Consider the following 27,382-nt stretch of genomic DNA (forward strand, 5'->3'; position numbering starts at 1 on the left):
CCCCACCGTGGTACCCTCTCTTACCTCCCCCCAGCGTGGTACCCTCTCTTACCTCCCCCAGCGTGGTACCCTCTCTTACCTCCCCCAGCGTGGTACCCTCTCTTACCTTCCCCAGCGTGGTACCCTCTCTTACCTCCCCCCAGCGTGGTACCCTCTCTTACCTCCCCCAGCGTGGTACCCTCTCTTACCTCCCCCAGCGTGGTACCCTCTCTTACCTCCCCCAGCGTGGTACCCTCTCTTACCTCCCCCCACCGTGGTACCCTCTCTTACCTCCCCCCAGCGTGGTACCCTCTCTTACCTCCCCCACCGTGGTACCCTCTCTTACCTCCCCCCAGCGTGGTACCCTCTCTTACCTCCCCCAGCGTGGTACCCTCTCTTACCTCCCCCACCGTGGTACCCTCTCTTACCTCCCCCCAGCGTGGTACCCTCTCTTACCTCCCCCACCGTGGTACCCTCTCTTACCTCCCCCCAGCGTGGTACCCTCTCTTACCTCCCCCAGCGTGGTACCCTCTCTTACCTCCCCCAGCGTGGTACCCTCTCTTACCTCCCCCACCGTGGTACCCTCTCTTACCTCCCCCAGCGTGGTACCCTCTCTTACCTCCCCCACCGTGGTACCCTCTCTTACCTCCCCCACCGTGGTACTCTCTCTTACCTCCCCCAGCGTGGTACCCTCTCTTACCTCCCCCACCATGGTACCCTCTCTTACCTCCCCCATCGTGGTACCCTCTCTTACTTCCCCCAGCGTGGTACCCTCTCTTACCTCCCCCCACCGTGGTACCCTCTCTTACCTCCCCCCAGCGTGGTACCCTCTCTTACCTCGCCTAGCGTGGTACCCTCTCTTACCTCCCCCAGCGTGGTACCCTCTCTTACCTCCCCCAGCGTGGTACCCTCTCTTACCTCCCCCCAGCGTGGTACCCTCTCTTACCTCCCCCACCGTGGTACCCTCTCTTACCTCCCCCCAGCGTGGTACCCTCTCTTACCTCCCCCAGCGTCGTACCCTCTCTTACCTGCCCCACCGTGGTACCCTCTCTTACCTCCCCCCAGCGTGGTACCCTCTCTTACCTCCCCCACCGTGGTACCCTCTCTTACCTCCCCCCACCGTGGTACCCTCTCTTACCTCCCCCACCGTGGTACCCTCTCTTACCTCCCCCAGCGTGGTACCCTCTCTTACCTCCCCCACCGTGGTACCCTCTCTTACCTCCCCCCAGCGTGGTACCCTCTCTTACCTCCCCCAGCGTGGTACCCTCTCTTACCTCCCCCACCGTGGTACCCTCTCTTACCTCCCCCAGCGTGGTACCCTCTCTTACCTCCCCCACCGTGGTACCCTCTCTTACCTCCCCCAGCGTGGTACCCTCTCTTACCTCCCCCACCGTGGTACCCTCTCTTACCTCCCCCAGCGTGGTACTCTCTCTTACCTCCCCCAGCGTGGTACCCTCTCTTACCTCCCCCACCGTGGTACCCTCTCTTACCTCCCCCCAGCGTGGTACCCTCTCTTACCTCCCCCAGCGTGGTACCCTCTCTTACCTCCCCCACCGTGGTACCCTCTCTTACCTCCCCCCAGCGTGGTACCCTCTCTTACCTCCCCCACCGTGGTACCCTCTCTTACCTCCCCCCAGCGTGGTACCCTCTCTTACCTCCCCCAGCGTGGTACCCTCTCTTACCTCCCCCACCGTGGTACCCTCTCTTACCTCCCCCCAGCGTGGTACCCTCTCTTACCTCCCCCACCGTGGTACCCTCTCTTACCTCCCCCCAGCGTGGTACCCTCTCTTACCTCCCCCACCGTGGTACCCTCTCTTACCTCCCCCAGCGTGGTACCCTCTCTTACCTCCCCCACCGTGGTACCCTCTCTTACCTCCCCCAGCGTGGTACTCTCTCTTACCTCCCCCAGCGTGGTACCCTCTCTTACCTCCCCCACCGTGGTACCCTCTCTTACCTCCCCCAGCGTGGTACTCTCTCTTACCTCCCCCAGCGTGGTACCCTCTCTTACCTCCCCCAGCGTGGTACCCTCTCTTACCTCCCCCACCGTGGTACCCTCTCTTACCTCCCCCACCGTGGTACCCTCTCTTACCTCCCCCAGCGTGGTACTCTCTCTTACCTCCCCCAGCGTGGTACCCTCTCTTACCTCCCCCACCGTGGTACCCTCTCTTACCTCCCCCCAGCGTGGTACCCTCTCTTACCTCCCCCACCGTGGTACCCTCTCTTACCTCCCCCCAGCGTGGTACTCTCCCTCGGGGCGGGTGCTCCCGTGCAGGGCCCTAGGCCGCTGTAGGCCTGCACTCGGAGGCTGTAGGTCGTCGCTGGCTCCAGGTTCTGGATCTGATGTTTGAAAGTGGATTTGGAGACCGCCTCCTGCAGCTCCGCCCCCTCCGGCTCTGCACAGCAACAGATGTGTCAGATGCCCTCCCGTCTCCCTCACGCTACACACACACAACACGCTACACACACACAACACGCTACACACACACACAACACGCTACACACACTACCCACGCTACACATCACGCTACACACACTACACACGCTACACACACACAACACGCTACACACACAACACGCTACACACACACAACACGCTACACACACACAACACGCTACACACACACAACACGCTACACACACAACACGCTACACACACAGCACGCTACACACACACTACACACGTTACACACACACAACACGCTACACACACACAACACGCTACACACACTACACACGCTAACACACACACAACACGCTACAGACACTACACACGCTACACACACACACAACACGCTACACACACACAACACGCTACACACACTACATACACACAACACGCTACACACACACACAACACGCTACACACACTACCCACGCTACACATCACGCTACACACACTACACACGCTACACACACACAACACGCTACACACACAACACGCTACACACACAACACGCTACACACACACAACACGCTACACACACACAACACGCTACACACACAACACGCTACACACACAACACGCTACACACACACTACACACGCTACACACACACAACACGCTACACACACACAACACGCTACACACACTACACACGCTAACACACACACAACACGCTACAGACACTACACACGCTACACACACACACAACACGCTACACACACACAACACGCTACACACACTACATACACACAACACGCTACACACACACACAACACGCTACACACACTACCCACGCTACACATCACGCTACACACACTACACACGCTACACACACACAACACGCTACACACACTACACACGCTACACACACACAACACGCTACACACACACAACACGCTACATACACACAACACGCTACACACACTACACACGCTACACACACACAACACGCTACACACACTACACACGCTACACACACACAACACGCTACACACACACAACACGCTACACACACACAACACGCTACACACACTACAGACGCTACACACACTACCCACGCTACACACACACAACACGCTACACACACTACACACACACAACACGCTACACACACACAACACGCTACACACACTACACACACACAACACGCTACATACACACAACACGCTACACACACAACCCACGCTACACACACACATCACGCTACACACACTACACACGCTACACACACACAACACGTTACACACACTACCCACGCTACACACACACAACACGCTACACACACTACACACGCTACACACACACAACACGCTACACACACTACACACGCTACACACACACAACACGCTACACACACTACACACGCTGCACACATACAACACGCTACACACACACAACAAGCTACACACACTACACACGCTACACACACTACCCACGCTACACACACACAACACGCTACACACACTACAAACGCTACACACACTACACACGCTACACAAACACAACACGCTACACACACTACAAACGCTACACACACACAACACGCTACACACACTACACACACTACACACGCTACACACACTACACACACTACACACGCTACACACACTACACACGCTATACACGCTACACACACTACACACGCTACACGAACTACACACACTACACACGCTAAACACGCTACACACTCTACACACACAGAACACGCTACACACACTACACACACTACAAATGCTATACACGCTACACACGCTACACACACACAACACGCTACACACACTCCACATGCTACACACGCTACACACGCTACACACACACACAACAAGCTACACCCGCTACACTCACACAACATGCTACACGCGCTACACACACAGAACACGCTACACACGCTACACACGCTACACACGCTACACACGCTACAATCACACAACATGCTACACACGCTACACACGCTAAACACGATACACTCACACAACATGCTACACACGCTACACACGCTACTCACACAAAACACGCTAAACACGCTACACACCCTACTCACACAACACGCTACAAACGCTACACACGCTACAAACACACAACATGCTACACATGCTACACACACACAACACGCTACACACAAAACACGCTACACGCGCTACACACAACACACTACACACGCTACACAGACACAACATGCTACACACACTACACACACACACAACACACTCTACACACACTACACACACACAACACGCTACACACACAACATGCTACATACGCTACACACAACACACTACTTGCTACACGGACACAACATGCTACACACGCTACACACACACAACACACTACACACGCTACACATGCTACAACACACAACACACTACACACACAACACCCTACTCACGCAACACACACACAACACGCTACACACACACAACACGCTACACACACACAACAGACGCTACACACGCTACACACACACAACACCCTACACACCCTACACATCCTACACACCCTACACACCCTACACACCCTACACACACTACACACACTACACACCCTAGACACCCTACACACACTAAACACACTACACACACTACACACCCTAGACACCCTACACACACTACACACACTACACACACTACACACCCTAGACACCCTACACACACTACACACACTACACACCCTAGACACCCTACACACACTACACACTACACACACTACACACCCTACACACACTACACACCCAATAACGCTACACAACCTACACACGCTACACACACTACACACACTACACACTACACACACTACACACCCTAACACACTACACACGCTACACACCCTATAACGCTACACATCCTACACACCCTACACACACTACACACACTACACACACTACACACTACACACACTACACACCCTACACACGCTACACACCCAATAACGCTACACACACTACACACCCTACACACCCTACACACCCTACACACCCTACACACACTACACACACTACACACACTACACACCCTACACACACTACACACACTACACACACTACACACCCTACACACCCTACACACACTACACACACTACACACACTACACACTACACACCCTACACACCCTACACACCCTACACACACTACACACACTACACACCCTACACACACTACACACACTACACACCCTACACACACTACACACACTACACACCCTACACACCCTACACACACTACACACACTACACACACTACACACTACACACCCTACACACCCTACACACCCTACACACCCTACACACACTACACACACTAAACACGCTACACACGCTACACACACTACACACACTACACACTACACACACTACACACACTACACACTACACACACTACACCCTACACACCCTACACACCCTACACACCCTACACACACTACACACACTAAACACGCTACACACGCTACACACACTACACACACTACACACTACACACACTACACACCCTACACACACTACACACCCTAACACACTACACACCCTACACACGCTACACACCCAATAACGCTACACAACCTACACACGCTACACACACTACACACACTACACACTACACACACTACACACCCTACACACGCTACACACCCAATAACGCTACACAACCTACACACGCTACACACACTACACACCCTACACACACTACACACCCTAACACACTACACACCCTACACACGCTACACACCCAATAACGCTACACAACCTACACACGCTACACACACTACACACACTACACACTACACACACTACACACCCTACACACACTACACACCCTACACACGCTACACACCCAATAACGCTACACAACCTACACACACTACACACACTACACACCCTACTACGATACACACGCTACACACCCTACACACCCTAGACACCCTACACACACTACACACCCTACACACACTACACACACTACACACACTACACACACTACACACTACACACTACACACACTACACACACTACACACTACACACACTACACTCCCTACACACACTACACACACTACACACACTACACACTACACACACTACACACTACACACTACACACTACACACACTACACACACTACACACACTACACACACTACACACACTACACACTACACACACTACACACACTACACACTACACACACTACACTCCCTACACACACTACACACACTACACACGCTACACACACTACACACTACACACTACACACACTACACACTACACACACTACACACACTACACACTACACACACTACACACTACACACTACACACACTACACACACTACACACACTACACACTACACACTACACACACTACACACACTACACACACTACACACACTACACACACTACACACTACACACACTACACACACTACACACACTACACACACTACACACACTACACACTACACACACTACACACTACACACACTACACACACTACACACACTACACACACTACACACTACACACACTACACACACTACACACACTACACACACTACACACACTACACACACTACACACTACACACACTACACACTACACACACTACACACACTACACACACTACACACACTACACACACTACACACACTACACACACTACACACACTACACACTACACACACTACACACTACACACACTACACACACTACACACTACACACTACACACACTACACACACTACACACACTACACACACTACACACACTACACTCCCTACACACACTACACACACTACACACTACACACACTACACACTACACACACTACACTCCCTACACACACTACACACTACACACACTACACACACTACACACTACACACTACACACACTACACACTACACACACTACACACACTACACACTACACACACTACACACACTACACACACTACACACACTACACACACTACACACTACACACTACACACACTACACACTACACACACTACACTCCCTACACACACTACACACACTACACACACTACACACACTACACACACTACACACACTACACACTACACACTACACACACTACACACTACACTCCCTACACACACTACACACACTACACACTACACACTACACACACTACACACTACACACTACACACACTACACTCCCTACACACACTACACACACTACACACACTACACACTACACACTACACACTACACACACTACACACTACACACACTACACACTACACACACTACACACACTACACACTACACACTACACACACTACACACTACACACACTACACACACTACACACTACACACACTACACACACTACACACACTACACACTACACACACTACACACTACACACACTACACACACTACACACTACACACACTACACACTACACACACTACACACTACACACACTACACACTACACACACTACACACTACACACACTACACACACTACACACTACACACACTACACACTACACACACTACACACACTACACACTACACACACTACACACACTACACACACTACACACACTACACACGCTACACACACTACACACTACACACTACACACGCTACACACACTACACACTACACACTACACACACTACACACACTACACACACTACACACACTACACACGCTACACACACTACACACTACACACTACACACACTACACACACTACACACTACACACACTACACACACTACACACTACACACACTACACACTACACACACTACACACTACACACTACACACACTACACACACTACACACTACACACACTACACACACTACACACTACACACACTACACACTACACACACTACACACGCTACACACACTACACACACTACACACACTACACACACTACACACACTACACACTACACACTACACACACTCCACACTACACACACTACACACTACACACTACACACACTACACACACTACACACACTCCAGTGCTGGACACAGAGGTGAAGTGGACTGTCCAGTAGATGCAGATTATTCAGTCTATTTAACCCTTAAACGTCATAAATAAGTTTAAATGTGTAAATATATTATTTTACAGTCGACAGTGGAAAATGACCAGCGCTTCGTCCACTTAAAGCTCTGGTTTAGTTTAAGAGGGAAAAGATTCCATTACAATAACTGAAAATAAAAGCTGGAGTTATATCAGTTTGTAATAGATGAAATGAACTTTTACTGTGGTTGTTTTACCTCCAAGTTTTCGGACATGAACCACAAAGCCGATGATGTCCCTGGGCCCCGGAGCGGCCCCTGCAGGTGGAGACTGGTCCCAGCTCAGCTCGATGGAGGAGGAGCTGAGGGGCGTGGCCTGCACTCCAGTGGGGCATGATGGGAGATCTGATCCCTGGGTCAGAGCCAGACGAGCACTTGCCTGATTTGTCCCTGAAACAGAGTGACCAGTGATCAGGGTCAAGGTCAGGGGGAGGGTCAGGGGGAGGGTCAGGGGGAGGGTCAGGAGGAGGGTCAGGAGGAGGGTCAGGGGGAGGGTCAGGGGGAGGGTCAGGGGGAGGGTCAGGAGGAGGGTCAGGGGGAGGGTCAGGGGGAGGGTCAGGAGGAGGGTCAGGGGGAGGGTCAGGAGGAGGGTCAGGGGGAGGGTCAGGAGGAGGGTCAGGGGGAGGGTCAGGGGGAGGGTCAGGAGGAGGGTCAGGGGGAGGGTCAGGAGGAGGGTCAGGGGGAGGGTCAGGGGGAGGGTCAGGGGGAGGGTCAGGAGGAGGGTCAGGGGGAGGGTCAGGGGGAGGGTCAGGGGGAGGGTCAGGAGGAGGGTCAGGGGGAGGGTCAGGGGGAGGGTCAGGGGGAGGGTCAGGGGGAGGGTCAGGAGGAGGGTCAGGGGGAGGGTCAGGGGGAGGGTCAGGGGGAGGGTCAGGAGGAGGGTCAGGAGGAGGGTCAGGGGGAGGGTCAGGGGGAGGGTCAGGGGGAGGGTCAGGAGGAGGGTCAGGGGGAGGGTCAGGGGGAGGGTCAGGAGGAGGGTCAGGGGGAGGGTCAGGAGGAGGGTCAGGGGGAGGGTCAGGAGGAGGGTCAGGGGGAGGGTCAGGAGGAGGGTCAGGGGGAGGGTCAGGGGGAGGGTCAGGGGGAGGGTCAGGGGGAGGGTCAGGAGGAGGGTCAGGGGGAGGGTCAGGGGGAGGGTCAGGGGGAGGGTCAGGGGGAGGGTCAGGGGGAGGGTCAGGGGGAGGGTCAGGAGGAGGGTCAGGGGGAGGGTCAGGGGGAGGGTCAGGAGGAGGGTCAGGGGGAGGGTCAGGGGGAGGGTCAGGGGGAGGGTCAGGGGGAGGGTCAGGGGGAGGGTCAGGGGGAGGGTCAGGGGGAGGGTCAGGGGGAGGGTCAGGACTGGTGAGGACCTTGGGTTAGGATCGTAGGGTCGTGTCATGTTTGCCCTGTCATGTCATTGTTGGTGATGCATGTTAGCGTTAGCGCTAACAAGTGCTACGCTAACATGAGGTCCAGAAACATTGTCTGATCTATATTCAATATGCATTGAGCTGTGGCAGACAGGTGCATTGTGGGAGTTACCCGCACTGTTCTCGGCGATGCACTGGTAAATGGCTTCGTCTTCTGCCGTGATCCGAGCGATCGCCAAAGTCCTGAAACGAATGAATGAAATTTCAATCATTGTTAAACAAATTAAACCTATTTTTGGGTTAGAATCCTGTGGACGGGGCCTGTGAACATGTGGGCGGGGCCTTTGAACATGTGGGTGGGGTCTGTGAACATGTGGGCGGGGCCTGTGAACATGTGGGCGGGGCCTTTGAACATGTGGGTGGGGCCTGTGAATATGTGGGCGGGGCCTGTGAACATGTGGGTGGGGCCTGGGAACATGTAGATGGGGTCTGTGAACATGTGGGCGGGGCCTTTGAACATGTGGGTGGGGCCTGTGAACATGTGGGTGGGGCCTTTGAACATGTGGGTGGGGCCTGTGAACATGTGGGCGGGGCCTTTGAACATGTGGGCGGGGCCTGTGAACATGTGGGCGGGGCCTTTGAACATGTGGGTGGGGTCTGTGAACATGTGGGCGGGGCCTGTGAACATGTGGGCGGGGCCTTTGAACATGTGGGTGGGGCCTGTGAATATGTGGGCGGGGCCTGTGAACATGTGGGTGGGGCCTGGGAACATGTAGATGGGGTCTGTGAACATGTGGGCGGGGCCTTTGAACATGTGGGTGGGGCCTGTGAACATGTGGGTGGGGCCTTTGAACATGTGGGTGGGGCCTGTGAATATGTGGGCGGGGCCTGTGAACATGTGGGTGGGGCCTGGGAACATGTAGATGGGGTCTGTGAACATGTGGGCGGGGCCTGTGAACATGTGGGCGGGGCCTTTGAACATGTGGGTGGGGCCTGTGAACATGTGGGTGGGGCCTTTGAACATGTGGGTGGGGCTGTGAACATGTGGGCGGGGCCAACTCACAAGTTTCCGTTGCTGATGCGCACGTTAGCGTTAGTCTTTAGCAGACGTCCGTTCTTGAGCCAGGTGAGGCGGGGCTCAGGTTCTCCGGCTGCAGTGCAGGTGAAGACTGCCCCGCCCCCTGAAGGCCGAGACAGGGACTGCGGCCACTGTGTAAACTCAGGAGGAGCTGCAATACACAATGTACTATTATATACACAACGTACAATTATATACACAACGTACAATTATATACACAACGTACAATTATATACACAACGTACAATTATATACACAACGTACAATTATATACACAATGTACTATTATATACACAACGTACAATTATATACACAACGTACAATTATATACACAACGTACAATTATATACACAATGTACTATTATATACACAACGTACAATTATATACACAACGTACAATTATATACACAACGTACAATTATATACACAACGTACAATTATATACACAACGTACAATTATATACACAACACAAACGGTTAGGGTCAGGGGTTAAAGGTCAGAGCTTCATGTTGCTGAGGTTAGGGTCAGGGGTTAAAGGTCAGAGCTTCATGTTGCTGAGGTTAGGGTCAGGGGTTAAAGGTCAGAGCTTCATGTTGCTGAGGTTAGGGTCAGGGGTTAAAGGTCAGAGCTTCATGTTGCTGAGGTTAGGGTCAGGGGTTAAAGGTCAGAGCTTCATGTTGCTGAGGTTAGGGTCAGGGGTTAAAGGTCAGAGCTTCATGTTGCTGAGGTTAGGGTCAGGGGTTAAAGGTCAGAGCTTCATGTTGCTGAGGTTAGGGTCAGGGGTTAAAGGTCAGAGCTTCATGTTGCTGACAGGGGGCCCAGTGGTTCCCAAAGTGGGGTCTGGGGCTCCAGACTCTTCCCTCCAAGAATATGAATGAAAACTGAGTCTTACTGGCTCTGGACAATGTGCTGCATGTCCTGCCCCAGTCTCACACCCATTCACCCTGTCCTGTCAAAGAACGCCTTCAACCACCAGAAGAGGGCGCCACAGACACACGGGGACCTGACCGGGCCCCGGGCCGTACCTTGGACCTGCAGGCGTCCCAGAGCGGTCCGTCTGGTCCTGGACCCGGGACGGTTTGCAGAGCAGACGTAGACTCCGCTGTGGTCCACACTCGCGTCTGAGATCATCAGGTTTCCAGAGCCAAGAACCTGGACTCCCTCCACTCCAATGGACCGGCCGTCTGAGAGAGGGTTTAGACCGGGTTTAGACCGAGTTTAAACCTGGTTTAGACCGGGTTTAGACCGGGGTTTGGACCGGGTTTAGACCGGGTTTAGACCTGGTTTAAACCGGGTTTAGGCCGGGTTTAGACCGGGTTTAGACCGGGTTTAGACCGGGTTTAGACCGGGTTTAGACCGGGTTTAGACCGGGGTTTGGACCGGGTTTAGACCGGGTTTAGACCTGGTTTAAACCTGGTTTAGACCGGGTTTAGACCGGGTTTAGACCGAGTTTAAACCTGGTTTAGACCGGGTTTAGACCGGGGTTTGGACCGGGTTTAGACCGGGTTTAGACCTGGTTTAAACCGGGTTTAGACCGGGTTTAGACCGGGTTTAGACCGGGTTTAGACCGGGTTTAGACCGGGTTTAGACCGGGTTTAGACCGGGGTTTGGACCGGGTTTAGACCGGGTTTAGACCTGGTTTAAACCTGGTTTAGACCGGGTTTAGACCGGGTTTAGACCGGGTTTAGACCGGGTTTAGACCAGGTTTAAACCTGGTTTAGACTGGGTTTAGACCGGGTTTAGACCGGGTTTAAACCTGGTTTAGACCGGGTTCAGACCTGGTTTAAACCTGGTTTAGACCGGGTTTAGACCGGGTTTAAACCTGGTTTAGACTGGGTTTAGACCGGGTTTAGACCGGGTTTAGACCGGGTTTAAACCTGGTTTAGACCGGGTTTAGACCGGGTTTAGACCGGGTTTAGACCAGGTTTAAACCTGGTTTAGACTGGGTTTAGACCGGGTTTAGACCGGGTTTAAACCTGGTTTAGACTGGGTTTAGAACGGGTTTAGACCGAGTTTAAACCTGGTTTAGACCGGGTTTAGACCGGGGTTTGGACCGGGTTTAGACCGGGTTTAGACCTGGTTTAAACCTGGTTTAGACCTGGTTTAGACCGGGTTTAGACCGGGTTTAGACCGGGTTTAGACCGGGTTTAGACCGGGGTTTGGACCGGGTTTAGACCGGGTTTAGACCTGGTTTAAACCTGGTTTAGACCGGGTTTAGACCGGGTTTAGACCGGGTTTAGACCAGGTTTAAACCTGGTTTAGACTGGGTTTAGACCGGGTTTAGACCGGGTTTAAACCTGGTTTAGACCGGGTTCAGACCTGGTTTAAACCTGGTTTAGACCGGGTTTAGACCGGGTTTAGACCGGGTTTAAACCTGGTTTAGACTGGGTTTAGACCGGGTTTAGACCGGGTTTAGACCGGGTTTAAACCTGGTTTAGACCGGGTTTAGACCGGGTTTAGACCGGGTTTAGACCGGGTTTAAACCTGGTATAGACCGGGTTTAGACCGGGGTTTGGACCGGGTTTAGACCGGGTTTAGACCGGGTTCAGACCTGGTTTAGACCGGGTTTAGACCGTGTTTAAACCTGGTTTAGACTGGGTTTAGACCGGGTTTAGACCGGGTTTAGACCGGGTTTAAACCTGGTTTAGACCGGGTTTATACCGAGTTTAGACTAAAGCAGGACAAAAGCAGGACTAAAGCAGGACAAAAGCAGGTCTAAAGCAGGACTAAAGCAGGACTAAAGCAGGTCTAAAGCAGGTCTAAAGCAGGACTAAAGCAGGACTAAAGCAGGACTAAAGCAGGACTAAAGCAGGACTAAAGCAGGACAAAAGCAGGTCTAAAGCAGGACTAAAGCAGGACTAAAGCAGGACTAAAGCAGGACTAAAGCAGGTCTAAAGCAGGTCTAAACCAGGACTAAAGCAGGACTAAAGCAGGTCTAAAGCAGGTCTAAAGCAGGACTAAAGCAGGTCTAAAGCAGGTCTAAAGCAGGACTAAAGTAGGACTAAAGCAGGACTAAAGCAGGTCTAAAGCAGGTCTAAACCAGGACTAAAGCAGGACTAAAGCAGGTCTAAAGCAGGTCTAAAGCAGGACTAAAGCAGGTCTAAAGCAGGTCTAAAGCAGGACTAAAGTAGGACTAAAGCAGGACTAAAGCAGGTCTAAAGCAGGTCTAAAGCAGGACTAAAGCAGGACTAAAGCAGGACAAAAGCAGGTCTAAAGCAGGACTAAAGCAGGACAAAAGCAGGTCTAAAGCAGGTCTAAAGCAGGTCTAAAGCAGGACTAAAGCAGGTCTAAAGCAGGACTAAAGCAGGTCTAAAGCAGGACTAAAGCAGGTCTAAAGCAGGACTAAAGCAGGACTAAAGCAGGTCTAAAGCAGGACTAAAGCAGGACTAAAGCAGGACTAAAGCAGGTCTAAAGCAGGTCTAAAGCAGGACTAAAGCAGGTCTAAAGCAGGACTAAAGCAGGACTAAAGCAGGACTAAAGCAGGACTAAAGCAGGTCTAAAGCAGGACTAAAGCAGGACTAAAGCAGGACTAAAGCAGGACTAAAGCAGGACTAAAGCAGGTCTAAAGCAGGACTAAAGCAGGACTAAAGCAGGTCTAAAGCAGGACTAAAGCAGGACTAAAGCAGGTCTAAAGCAGGACTAAAGCAGGACTAAAGCAGGTCTAAAGCAGGACTAAAGCAGGACTAAAGCAGGACTAAAGCAGGTCTAAAGTAGGACTAAAGTAGGACTAAAGCAGGACTAAAGCAGAACTAAACCAGGACTAAAGCAGGACTGGAGCACGTCTTACCAAGTCTGGACCAGGACACGATGGGTCGGGGGTTTCCTGTGGCCACACATTCTAAAATAGCCGTTTGATGAACAGTGATGGTCAAGTTTTGAGGTCCAGACAAGATGACAGGATCCTGGTACGAGCGAGGACCAGAAACTAGACCAGAGAGAGAGACAGATATGAGCGTAAACGGATGCAGCGGAAAACTTCATTTTGAAGCTCATTTGTTCATTTCGGGTTTAAAATCAGATTTGATTTTTTCTTTATCCAAAAACAAACCATATCAAACTTTATTTTAAATATATATTTAAAGTACATTAAGTGATGTGAATGTTACAACATAAAGAACATCTGGAGAAATGGAGGCGGGTCATATGTAAAGGGGCGTGTCTCACCTGTGACTGACAGCTGAGCCTCGTCGCTGTAGCGAGTGTTCGCCACGTTTGAGGCGACGCAGCGAAACAAACCTGCATCTGTGCGACTCACGGGCGCAATCTGCAGGATGCCCACCGGGAGCAGCGTGTACCTGAGGGGAGGAGCCTACATATATATATATGTATATATATATATATATATATATACATATATATATATATATATATATATATATATACTTTGCAGTACATCGGATACTTTGCAGTACATGATGGAGAAGGTATCGACCCTCAAACTGGAGGAGTGACCCTCTGATGGAGGAGTCCCCTCTGATGGAGGAGTGACCCCCTCTGATGGAGGAGTGACCCCCTCTGATGGAGGAGTCCCCTCTGATGGAGGAGTCCCCTCTGATGGAGGAGTGACCCCCTCTGATGGAGGAGTGACCCCCTCTGATGGAGGAGTGACCCCCTCTGATGGAGGAGTCCCCTCTGATGGAGGAGTCCCCTCTGATGGAGGAGTCCCCTCTGATGGAGGAGTCCCCTCTGATGGAGGAGCAAGAGGGTGTGGCTTACCTGGCGTCATGTCCCTGCAGCACCTGTCGGTTGCGTTGCCAGGTGACCTCAGCTTCAGGGACTCCTTTGACCTGACAGCTGAGCCGAGCCACGCCCCCTTCAGGCACCACCAGGGACTGCGGTTGTGACGAGAACTTCGGTAACGCTGAAACAAACCAAAGTATTTATGAGAAGTATTAGTATGTAGTCATAGTTACTGTAGTATAAGTATGTAGTAGTTGTAGTTACAGTAGTATAAGAATGTAGTAGTTGTGGTTACAGTAGTATAAGTATGTAGTAGTTGTAGTTACAGTAGTATAAGTATGTAGTAGCTGTAGTTACAGTAGTATAAGTATGTAGTAGTTGTAGTTACAGTAGTATAAGTATGTAGTAGTTGTAGTTACAGTAGTATAAGTATGTAGTAGTTGTAGTTACAGTAGTATAAGTATGTAGTAGTTGTAGTTACAGTAGTATAAGTATGTAGTAGTTGTAGTTACAGTAGTATAAGTATGTAGTAGTTGTAGTTACAGTAGTATAAGTATGTAGTAGTTGTAGTTACAGTAGTTTAAGTATGTGGTAGTTGTAGTTACAGTAGTATAAGTATGTAGTAGTTGTAGTTACAGTAGTATAAGTATGTAGTAGTTGTAGTTACAGTAGTATAAGTATGTAGTAGTTGTAGTTACAGTAGTATAAGTATGTAGTAGTTGTAGTTACAGTAGTATAAGTATGTAGTAGTTGTAGTTACAGTAGTATAAGTATGTAGTAGTTGTAGTTACAGTAGTATAAGTATGTAGTAGTTGTAGTTACAGTAGTATAAGTATGTAGTAGTTGTAGTTACAGTAGTATAAGTATGTAGTAGTTGTAGTTACAGTAGTTTAAGTATGTAGTAGTTGTAGTTACAGTAGTATAAGTATGTAGTAGTTGTAGTTACAGTAGTTTAAGTATGTGGTAGTTGTAGTTGCAGTAGTATAAGTATGTAGTAGTTGTAGTTACAGTAGTTTAAGTATGTAGTAGTTGTAGTTACAGTAGTATAAGTATGTAGTAGCTATGGTTACAGTAGTATAGTATGTAGTAGTTGTAGTTACAGTAGTATAAGTATGTAGTAGTTGTAGTTACAGTAGTATAAGTATGTAGTAGTTGTAGTTACAGTAGTATAAGTATGTAGTAGTTGTAGTTACAGTAGTATAAGTATGTAGTAGTTGTAGTTACAGTAGTATAAGTATGTAGTAGTTGTAGTTACAGTAGTATAAGTATGTAGTAGCTGTAGTTACAGTAGTTTAAGTATGTGGTAGTTGTAGTTGCAGTAGTATAAGTATGTAGTAGTTGTAGTTACAGTAGTATAAGTATGTAGTAGTTGTAGTTACAGTAGTTTAAGTATGTGGTAGTTGTAGTTTCAGTAGTATAAGTATGTAGTAGTTGTAGTTACAGTAGTATAAGTATGTAGTAGTTGTAGTTACAGTAGTTTAAGTATGTGGTAGTTGTAGTTACAGTAGTATAAGTATGTAGTAGTTGTAGTTACAGTAGTATAAGTATGTAGTAGTTGTAGTTACAGTAGTATAAGTATGTAGTAGTTGTAGTTGCAGTAGTATAAGTATGTAGTAGGTGTAGTTGCAGTAGTATAAGTATGTAGTAGTTGTAGTTACAGTAGTATAAGTATGTAGTAGTTGTAGTTACAGTAGTATAAGTATGTAGTAGTTGTAGTTACAGTAGTTTAAGTATGTAGTAGCTGTAGTTACAGTAGTTTAAGTATGTAGTAGCTGTAGTTACAGTAGTATAAGTATGTAGTAGTTGTAGTTACAGTAGTATAAGTATGTAGTAGTTGTAGTTGCAGTAGTATAAGTATGTAGTAGTTGTAGTTGCAGTAGTATAAGTATGTAGTAGTTGTAGTTACAGTAGTTTAAGTATGTAGTAGTTGTAGTTACAGTAGTATAAGTATGTAGTAGTTGTAGTTGCAGTAGTATAAGTATGTAGTAGCTATAGTTACAGTAGTATAAGTATGTAGTAGTTGTAGTTACAGTAGTATAAGTATGTAGTAGTTGTAGTTACAGTAGTATAAGTATGTAGTAGTTGTAGTTGCAGTAGTATAAGTATGTAGTAGCTGTAGTTACAGTAGTATAAGTATGTAGTAGTTGTAGTTACAGTAGTATAAGTATGTAGTAGTTGTAGTTACAGTAGTATAAGTATGTAGTAGTTGTAGTTACAGTAGTATAAGTATGTAGTAGTTGTAGTTACAGTAGTATAAGTATGTAGTAGTTGTAGTTACAGTAGTATAAGTATGTAGTAGTTGTAGTTACAGTAGTATAAGTATGTAGTAGTTGTAGTTGCAGTAGTATAAGTATGTAGTAGTTGTAGTTATAGTAGTATAAATATGTAGTAGTTGTAGTTACAGTAGTATAAGTATGTAGTAGTTGTAGTTACAGTAGTATAAGTATGTAGTAGCTGTGGTTACAGTAGTATAAGTATTTAGTAGTTGTAGTTACAGTAGTATAAGTGTGTAGTAGCTGTAGTTACAGTAGTATTTGTATGTAGTAGTTGTGGTTACAGTAGTATAAGTATGTAGTAGTTGTAGTTACAATAGTATAAGTATGTAGTAGCTGTAGTTACAGTAGTATAAGTATGTAGTAGCTGTGGTTACAGTAGTATAAGTATGTAGTAGCTGTAGTTACAGTAGTATTTGTATGTAGTAGTTGTGGTTACAGTAGTATAAGTATGTAGTAGCTGTAGTTACAGTAGTATTTGTATGTAGTAGTTGTGGTTACAGTAGTATAAGTATGTAGTAGTTGTAGTTACAATAGTATAAGTATGTAGTAGTTGTAGTTACAGTAGTATAAGTATGTAGTAGCTGTAGTTACAGTAGTATAAGTATGTAGTAGTTGTAGTTACAGTAGTATAAGTATGTAGTAGCTGTAGTTACAGTAGTATAAGTATGTAGTAGTTGTAGTTACAGTAGTATAAGTATGTAGTAGTTGTAGTTACAGTAGTATAAGTATGTAGTAGGTGTAGTTGCAGTAGTATAAGTATGTAGTAGCTGTAGTTACAGTAGTATAAGTATGTAGTAGCACTAGTTACAGTAGTATAAGTATGTAGTAGTTGTAGTTACAGTAGTATAAGTATATAGTAGCTATGGTTACAGTAGTATAAGTATGTAGTAGTTGTGGTTACAGTAGTATAAGTATGTAGTAGTTGTAGTTACAGTAGTATAAGTATGTAGTAGTTGTAGTTACAGTAGTTTAAGTATGTAGTAGTTGTAGTTACAGTAGTATAAGTATGTAGTAGCACTAGTTACAGTAGTATATGTATGTAGTAGTTGTAGTTACAGTAGTATAAGTATGTAGTAGTTGTAGTTACAGTAGTTTAAGTATGTAGTAGGTGTAGTTACAGTAGTATAAGTATGTAGTAGCACTAGTTACAGTAGTATAAGTATGTAGTAGTTGTAGTTACAGTAGTATAAGTATGTAGTAGTTGTAGTTACAGTAGTATAAGTATGTAGTAGTTGTGGTTACAGTAGTATAAGTATGTAGTAGTTGTGGTTACAGTAGTATAAGTATGTAGTAGCTGTAGTTACAGTAGTATAAGTATGTAGTAGTTGTGGTTACAGTAGTATAAGTATGTAGTAGTTGTAGTTACAGTAGTATAAGTATGTAGTAGTTGTAGTTACAGTAGTTTAAGTATGTAGTAGCTGTAGTTACAGTAGTATAAGTATGTAGTAGTTGTGGTTACAGTAGTATAAGTATGTAGTAGTTGTGGTTACAGTAGTATAAGTATGTAGTAGTTGTAGTTACAGTAGTATAAGTATGTAGTAGTTGTGGTTACAGTAGTATAAGTATGTAGTAGTTGTAGTTACAGTAGTATTTGTATGTAGTAGCTGTGGTTACAGTAGTATAAGTATGTAGTAGTTGTAGTTACAGTAGTATAAGTATGTAGTAGCTGTAGTTACAGTAGTATTTGTATGTAGTAGCTGTAGTTACAGTAGTATAAGTATTTAGTAGTTGTAGTTACAGTAGTATAAGTATGTAGTAGCTGTGGTTACAGTAGTATAAGTATGTAGTAGTTGTAGTTACAGTAGTATAAGTATGTAGTAGCTGTGGTTACAGTAGTATAAGTATGTAGTAGTTGTAGTTACAGTAGTATTTGTATGTAGTAGTTGTGGTTACAGTAGTATAAGTATTTAGTAGCTGTAGTTACAGTAGTATTTGTATGTAGTAGTTGTGGTTACAGTAGTATAAGTATGTAGTAGTTGTAGTTACAATAGTATAAGTATGTAGTAGCTGTAGTTACAGTAGTATAAGTATGTAGTAGCTGTGGTTACAGTAGTATAAGTATGTAGTAGCTGTAGTTACAGTAGTATTTGTATGTAGTAGTTGTGGTTACAGTAGTATAAGTATGTAGTAGCTGTAGTTACAGTAGTATTTGTAAGTAGTAGTTGTGGTTACAGTAGTATAAGTATGTAGTAGTTGTAGTTACAATAGCATAAGTATGTAGTAGTTGTAGTTACAGTAGTATAAGTATGTAGTAGCTGTAGTTACAGTAGTATAAGTATGTAGTAGTTGTAGTTACAGTAGTATAAGTATGTAGTAGCTGTAGTTACAGTAGTATAAGTATGTAGTAGTTGTAGTTACAGTAGTATTTGTATGTAGTAGTTGTAGTTACAGTAGTATAAGTATGTAGTAGTTGTAGTTACAGTAGTATTTGTATGTAGTAGCTGTAGTTACAGTAGTATTTGTATGTAGTAGTTGTAGTTACAGTAGTATAAGTATGTAGTAGCTGTAGTTACAGTAGTATTTGTATGTAGTAGCTGTAGTTACAGTAGTATTTGTATGTAGTAGTTGTAGTTGCAGTAGTATAAGTATGTAGTAGCTGTAGTTACAGTAGTATTTGTATGTAGTAGCTGTAGTTACAGTAGTATTTGTATGTAGTAGCTGTAGTTACAGTAGTATAAGTATGTAGTAGCTGTAGTTACAGTAGTATTTGTATGTAGTAGCTGTAGTTACAGTAGTATAAGTATGTAGTAGCTGTAGTTACAGTAGTATAAGTATGTAGTAGTTGTAGTTACAGTAGTATAAGTATGTAGTAGCTGTAGTTACAGTAGTATAAGTATGTAGTAGCTGTAGTTACAGTAGTATTTGTATGTAGTAGCTGTAGTTACAGTAGTATTTGTATGTAGTAGCTGTGGTTACAGTAGTATAAGTATGTAGTAGTTGTAGTTACAGTAGTATAAGTATGTAGTAGCTGTAGTTACAGTAGTATTTGTATGTAGTAGCTGTAGTTACAGTAGTATAAGTATGTAGTAGCTGTAGTTACAGTAGTATAAGTATTTAGTAGTTGTAGTTACAGTAGTATAAGTATGTAGTAGCTGTAGTTACAGTAGTATAAGTATGTAGTAGCTGTAGTTACAGTAGTATTTGTATGTAGTAGCTGTAGTTACAGTAGTATAAGTATGTAGTAGCTGTAGTTACAGTAGTATTTGTATGTAGTAGCTGTAGTTACAGTAGTATTTGTATGTAGTAGCTGTAGTTACAGTAGTATAAGTATGTAGTAGCTGTAGTTACAGTAGTATTTGTATGTAGTAGCTGTAGTTACAGTAGTATAAGTATGTAGTAGCTGTAGTTACAGTAGTATAAGTATGTAGTAGCTGTAGTTACAGTAGTATTTGTATGTAGTAGCTGTAGTTACAGTAGTATAAGTATGTAGTAGCTGTAGTTACAGTAGTATAAGTATGTAGTAGTTGTAGTTACAGTAGTATTTGTATGTAGTAGCTGTAGTTACAGTAGTATAAGTATGTAGTAGCTGTAGTTACAGTAGTATTTGTATGTAGTAGCTGTGGTTACAGTAGTATTTGTATGTAGTAGCTGTAGTTACAGTAGTATAAGTATGTAGTAGTTGTAGTTACAGTAGTATTTGTATGTAGTAGCTGTAGTTACAGTAGTATAAGTATGTAGTAGCTGTAGTTACAGTAGTATAAGTATGTAGTAGTTGTAGTTACAGTAGTATTTGTATGTAGTAGCTGTAGTTACAGTAGTATAAGTATGTAGTAGCTGTAGTTACAGTAGTATAAGTATGTAGTAGTTGTAGTTACAGTAGTATTTGTATGTAGTAGCTGTGGTTACAGTAGTATTTGTATGTAGTAGCTGTAGTTACAGTAGTATAAGTATGTAGTAGTTGTAGTTACAGTAGTATAAGTATGTAGTAGTTGTAGTTACAGTAGTATAAGTATATAGTAGCTATGGTTACAGTAGTATTTGTATGTAGTAGTTGTAGTTACAGTAGTATAAGTATGTAGTAGCTGTAGTTACAGTAGTATTTGTATGTAGTAGCTGTAGTTACAGTAGTATAAGTATGTAGTAGTTGTGGTTACAGTAGTATAAGTATGTAGTAGTTGTAGTTACAGTAGTATTTGTATGTAGTAGCTGTAGTTACAGTAGTATAAGTATGTAGTAGCTGTAGTTACAGTAGTATTTGTATGTAGTAGCTGTAGTTACAGTAGTATAAGTACGTAGTAGCTGTAGTTACAGTAGTATAAGTATGTAGTAGCTGTAGTTACAGTAGTATTTGTATGTAGTAGCTGTAGTTACAGTAGTATTTGTATGTAGTAGCTGTAGTTACAGTAGTATAAGTATGTAGTAGCTGTAGTTACAGTAGTATAAGTATGTAGTAGCTGTAGTTACAGTAGTATAAGTATGTAGTAGCTGTAGTTACAGTAGTATAAGTATGTAGTAGCTGTAGTTACAGTAGTATAAGTATGTAGTAGTTGTAGTTACAGTAGTATAAGTATGTAGTAGCTGTAGTTACAGTAGTATAAGTATGTAGTAGCTGTAGTTACAGTAGTATAAGTATGTAGTAGCTGTAGTTACAGTAGTATAAGTATGTAGTAGCTGTAGTTACAGTAGTATAAGTATGTAGTAGCTGTAGTTACAGTAGTATAAGTATGTAGTAGCTGTAGTTACAGTAGTATAAGTATGTAGTAGTTGTAGTTACAGTAGTATAAGTATGTAGTAGCTGTAGTTGCAGTAGTATAAGTATGTAGTAGCTGTAGTTACAGTAGTATAAGTATGTAGTAGCACTAGTTACAGTAGTATAAGTATGTAGTAGTTGTAGTTACAGTAGTATAAGTATGTAGTAGTTGTAGTTACAGTAGTATAAGTATATAGTAGCTATGGTTACAGTAGTATAAGTATGTAGTAGTTGTGGTTACAGTAGTATAAGTATGTAGTAGTTGTAGTTACAGTAGTATAAGTATGTAGTAGTTGTAGTTACAGTAGTTTAAGTATGTAGTAGTTGTAGTTACAGTAGTATAAGTATGTAGTAGCACTAGTTACAGTAGTATATGTATGTAGTAGTTGTAGTTACAGTAGTATAAGTATGTAGTAGTTGTAGTTACAGTAGTTTAAGTATGTAGTAGGTGTAGTTACAGTAGTATAAGTATGTAGTAGCACTAGTTACAGTAGTATAAGTATGTAGTAGTTGTAGTTACAGTAGTATAAGTATGTAGTAGTTGTAGTTACAGTAGTATAAGTATGTAGTAGTTGTGGTTACAGTAGTATAAGTATGTAGTAGTTGTGGTTACAGTAGTATAAGTATGTAGTAGCTGTAGTTACAGTAGTATAAGTATGTAGTAGTTGTGGTTACAGTAGTATAAGTATGTAGTAGTTGTAGTTACAGTAGTATAAGTATGTAGTAGTTGTAGTTACAGTAGTTTAAGTATGTAGTAGTTGTAGTTGCAGTAGAATAAGTATGTAGTAGCTGTAGTTACAGTAGTATAAGTATGTAGTAGTTGTGGTTACAGTAGTATAAGTATGTAGTAGTTGTGGTTACAGTAGTATAAGTATGTAGTAGTTGTAGTTACAGTAGTATAAGTATGTAGTAGTTGTGGTTACAGTAGTATAAGTATGTAGTAGTTGTAGTTACAGTAGTATTTGTATGTAGTAGCTGTGGTTACAGTAGTATAAGTATGTAGTAGTTGTAGTTACAGTAGTATAAGTATGTAGTAGCTGTAGTTACAGTAGTATTTGTATGTAGTAGCTGTAGTTACAGTAGTATAAGTATTTAGTAGTTGTAGTTACAGTAGTATAAGTATGTAGTAGCTGTGGTTACAGTAGTATAAGTATGTAGTAGTTGTAGTTACAGTAGTATAAGTATGTAGTAGCTGTGGTTACAGTAGTATAAGTATGTAGTAGTTGTAGTTACAGTAGTATTTGTATGTAGTAGTTGTGGTTACAGTAGTATAAGTATTTAGTAGCTGTAGTTACAGTAGTATTTGTATGTAGTAGTTGTGGTTACAGTAGTATAAGTATGTAGTAGTTGTAGTTACAATAGTATAAGTATGTAGTAGCTGTAGTTACAGTAGTATAAGTATGTAGTAGCTGTGGTTACAGTAGTATAAGTATGTAGTAGCTGTAGTTACAGTAGTATTTGTATGTAGTAGTTGTGGTTACAGTAGTATAAGTATGTAGTAGCTGTAGTTACAGTAGTATTTGTAAGTAGTAGTTGTGGTTACAGTAGTATAAGTATGTAGTAGTTGTAGTTACAATAGTATAAGTATGTAGTAGTTGTAGTTACAGTAGTATAAGTATGTAGTAGCTGTAGTTACAGTAGTATAAGTATGTAGTAGTTGTAGTTACAGTAGTATAAGTATGTAGTAGCTGTAGTTACAGTAGTATAAGTATGTAGTAGTTGTAGTTACAGTAGTATTTGTATGTAGTAGTTGTAGTTACAGTAGTATAAGTATGTAGTAGTTGTAGTTACAGTAGTATTTGTATGTAGTAGCTGTAGTTACAGTAGTATTTGTATGTAGTAGTTGTAGTTACAGTAGTATAAGTATGTAGTAGCTGTAGTTACAGTAGTATTTGTATGTAGTAGCTGTAGTTACAGTAGTATTTGTATGTAGTAGTTGTAGTTGCAGTAGTATAAGTATGTAGTAGCTGTAGTTACAGTAGTATTTGTATGTAGTAGCTGTAGTTACAGTAGTATTTGTATGTAGTAGCTGTAGTTACAGTAGTATAAGTATGTAGTAGCTGTAGTTACAGTAGTATTTGTATGTAGTAGCTGTAGTTACAGTAGTATTTGTATGTAGTAGCTGTAGTTACAGTAGTATAAGTATGTAGTAGCTGTAGTTACAGTAGTATTTGTATGTAGTAGCTGTAGTTACAGTAGTATAAGTATGTAGTAGCTGTAGTTACAGTAGTATTTGTATGTAGTAGCTGTAGTTACAGTAGTATAAGTATGTAGTAGCTGTAGTTACAGTAGTATAAGTATGTAGTAGTTGTAGTTACAGTAGTATAAGTATGTAGTAGCTGTAGTTACAGTAGTATAAGTATGTAGTAGCTGTAGTTACAGTAGTATTTGTATGTAGTAGCTGTAGTTACAGTAGTATTTGTATGTAGTAGCTGTGGTTACAGTAGTATAAGTATGTAGTAGTTGTAGTTACAGTAGTATAAGTATGTAGTAGCTGTAGTTACAGTAGTATTTGTATGTAGTAGCTGTAGTTACAGTAGTATAAGTATTTAGTAGTTGTAGTTACAGTAGTATAAGTATGTAGTAGCTGTAGTTACAGTAGTATAAGTATGTAGTAGCTGTAGTTACAGTAGTATTTGTATGTAGTAGCTGTAGTTACAGTAGTATTTGTATGTAGTAGCTGTAGTTACAGTAGTATAAGTATGTAGTAGTTGTAGTTACAGTAGTATAAGTATGTAGTAGTTGTAGTTACAGTAGTATAAGTATGTAGTAGGTGTAGTTGCAGTAGTATAAGTATGTAGTAGCTGTAGTTACAGTAGTATAAGTATGTAGTAGCACTAGTTACAGTAGTATAAGTATGTAGTAGTTGTAGTTACAGTAGTATAAGTATGTAGTAGTTGTAGTTACAGTAGTATAAGTATATAGTAGCTATGGTTACAGTAGTATAAGTATGTAGTAGTTGTGGTTACAGTAGTATAAGTATGTAGTAGTTGTAGTTACAGTAGTATAAGTATGTAGTAGTTGTAGTTACAGTAGTTTAAGTATGTAGTAGTTGTAGTTACAGTAGTATAAGTATGTAGTAGCACTAGTTACAGTAGTATATGTATGTAGTAGTTGTAGTTACAGTAGTATAAGTATGTAGTAGTTGTAGTTACAGTAGTATAAGTATGTAGTAGCTGTAGTTACAGTAGTATTTGTATGTAGTAGCTGTAGTTACAGTAGTATAAGTATGTAGTAGCTGTAGTTACAGTAGTATAAGTATGTAGTAGTTGTAGTTACAGTAGTATTTGTATGTAGTAGCTGTAGTTACAGTAGTATAAGTATGTAGTAGCTGTAGTTACAGTAGTATTTGTATGTAGTAGCTGTGGTTACAGTAGTATTTGTATGTAGTAGCTGTAGTTACAGTAGTATAAGTATGTAGTAGTTGTAGTTACAGTAGTATTTGTATGTAGTAGCTGTAGTTACAGTAGTATAAGTATGTAGTAGCTGTAGTTACAGTAGTATAAGTATGTAGTAGTTGTAGTTACAGTAGTATTTGTATGTAGTAGCTGTAGTTACAGTAGTATAAGTATGTAGTAGCTGTAGTTACAGTAGTATAAGTATGTAGTAGTTGTAGTTACAGTAGTATTTGTATGTAGTAGCTGTGGTTACAGTAGTATTTGTATGTAGTAGCTGTAGTTACAGTAGTATAAGTATGTAGTAGTTGTAGTTACAGTAGTATAAGTATGTAGTAGTTGTAGTTACAGTAGTATAAGTATATAGTAGCTATGGTTACAGTAGTATTTGTATGTAGTAGTTGTAGTTACAGTAGTATAAGTATGTAGTAGCTGTAGTTACAGTAGTATTTGTATGTAGTAGCTGTAGTTACAGTAGTATAAGTATGTAGTAGTTGTGGTTACAGTAGTATAAGTATGTAGTAGTTGTAGTTACAGTAGTATTTGTATGTAGTAGCTGTAGTTACAGTAGTATAAGTATGTAGTAGCTGTAGTTACAGTAGTATTTGTATGTAGTAGCTGTAGTTACAGTAGTATAAGTATGTAGTAGCTGTAGTTACAGTAGTATAAGTATGTAGTAGCTGTAGTTACAGTAGTATAAGTATGTAGTAGCTGTAGTTACAGTAGTATAAGTATGTAGTAGCTGTAGTTACAGTAGTATAAGTATGTAGTAGCTGTAGTTACAGTAGTATAAGTATGTAGTAGTTGTAGTTACAGTAGTATAAGTATGTAGTAGCTGTAGTTACAGTAGTATAAGTATGTAGTAGCTGTAGTTACAGTAGTATTTGTATGTAGTAGCTGTAGTTACAGTAGTATAAGTATGTAGTAGTTGTAGTTACAGTAGTATTTGTATGTAGTAGCTGTGGTTACAGTAGTATAAGTATGTAGTAGCTGTAGTTACAGTAGTATTTGTATGTAGTAGCTGTAGTTACAGTAGTATAAGTATGTAGTAGTTGTAGTTACAGTAGTATAAGTATGTAGTAGCTGTGGTTACAGTAGTATAAGTTTTTAGTAGTTGTAGTTACAGTAGTATAAGTATGTAGTAGCTGTGGTTACAGTAGTATAAGTATGTAGTAGTTGTGGTTACAGTAGTATAAGTATGTAGTAGTTGTAGTTACAGTAGTATAAGTATGTAGTAGTTGTGGTTACAGTAGTATAAGTATGTAGTAGTTGTAGTTACAGTAGTATTTGTATGTAGTAGCTGTGGTTACAGTAGTATAAGTATGTAGTAGTTGTAGTTACAGTAGTAAAAGTATGTAGTAGCTGTAGTTACAGTAGTATTTGTATGTAGTAGCTGTAGTTACAGTAGTATAAGTATTTAGTAGTTGTAGTTACAGTAGTATAA

The 27,382-nt window shown here is 43.2% G+C and overlaps 1 protein-coding gene across 1 annotated transcript in view; it reads right to left on the minus strand.

Moving 5' to 3' along the window:
- Window positions 1-27,382, minus strand: part of LOC140374632 (immunoglobulin superfamily DCC subclass member 3-like) — a 134,038-nt gene that overhangs the window by 91,050 nt on the left and 15,606 nt on the right. The window contains exons 3-10 of the mRNA XM_072461560.1: window positions 15,614-15,758; window positions 15,062-15,192; window positions 14,685-14,822; window positions 11,923-12,081; window positions 10,882-11,047; window positions 9,991-10,061; window positions 8,677-8,868; window positions 2,205-2,372 (exon numbers count right to left, since the gene is read on the minus strand). Of these exons, the coding sequence (XP_072317661.1) occupies window positions 2,205-2,372; window positions 8,677-8,868; window positions 9,991-10,061; window positions 10,882-11,047; window positions 11,923-12,081; window positions 14,685-14,822; window positions 15,062-15,192; window positions 15,614-15,758 (1,170 nt within the window). The remainder of the gene's footprint in view (window positions 1-2,204; window positions 2,373-8,676; window positions 8,869-9,990; window positions 10,062-10,881; window positions 11,048-11,922; window positions 12,082-14,684; window positions 14,823-15,061; window positions 15,193-15,613; window positions 15,759-27,382) is intronic.

This window comes from Eucyclogobius newberryi, unplaced genomic scaffold (assembly GCF_026437365.1).
Source record: "Eucyclogobius newberryi isolate DKJ021-1_F unplaced genomic scaffold, fEucNew1.0.hap1 SCAF_3, whole genome shotgun sequence".
Classification (NCBI taxonomy): Eukaryota; Metazoa; Chordata; class Actinopteri; order Gobiiformes; family Gobiidae; genus Eucyclogobius; species Eucyclogobius newberryi.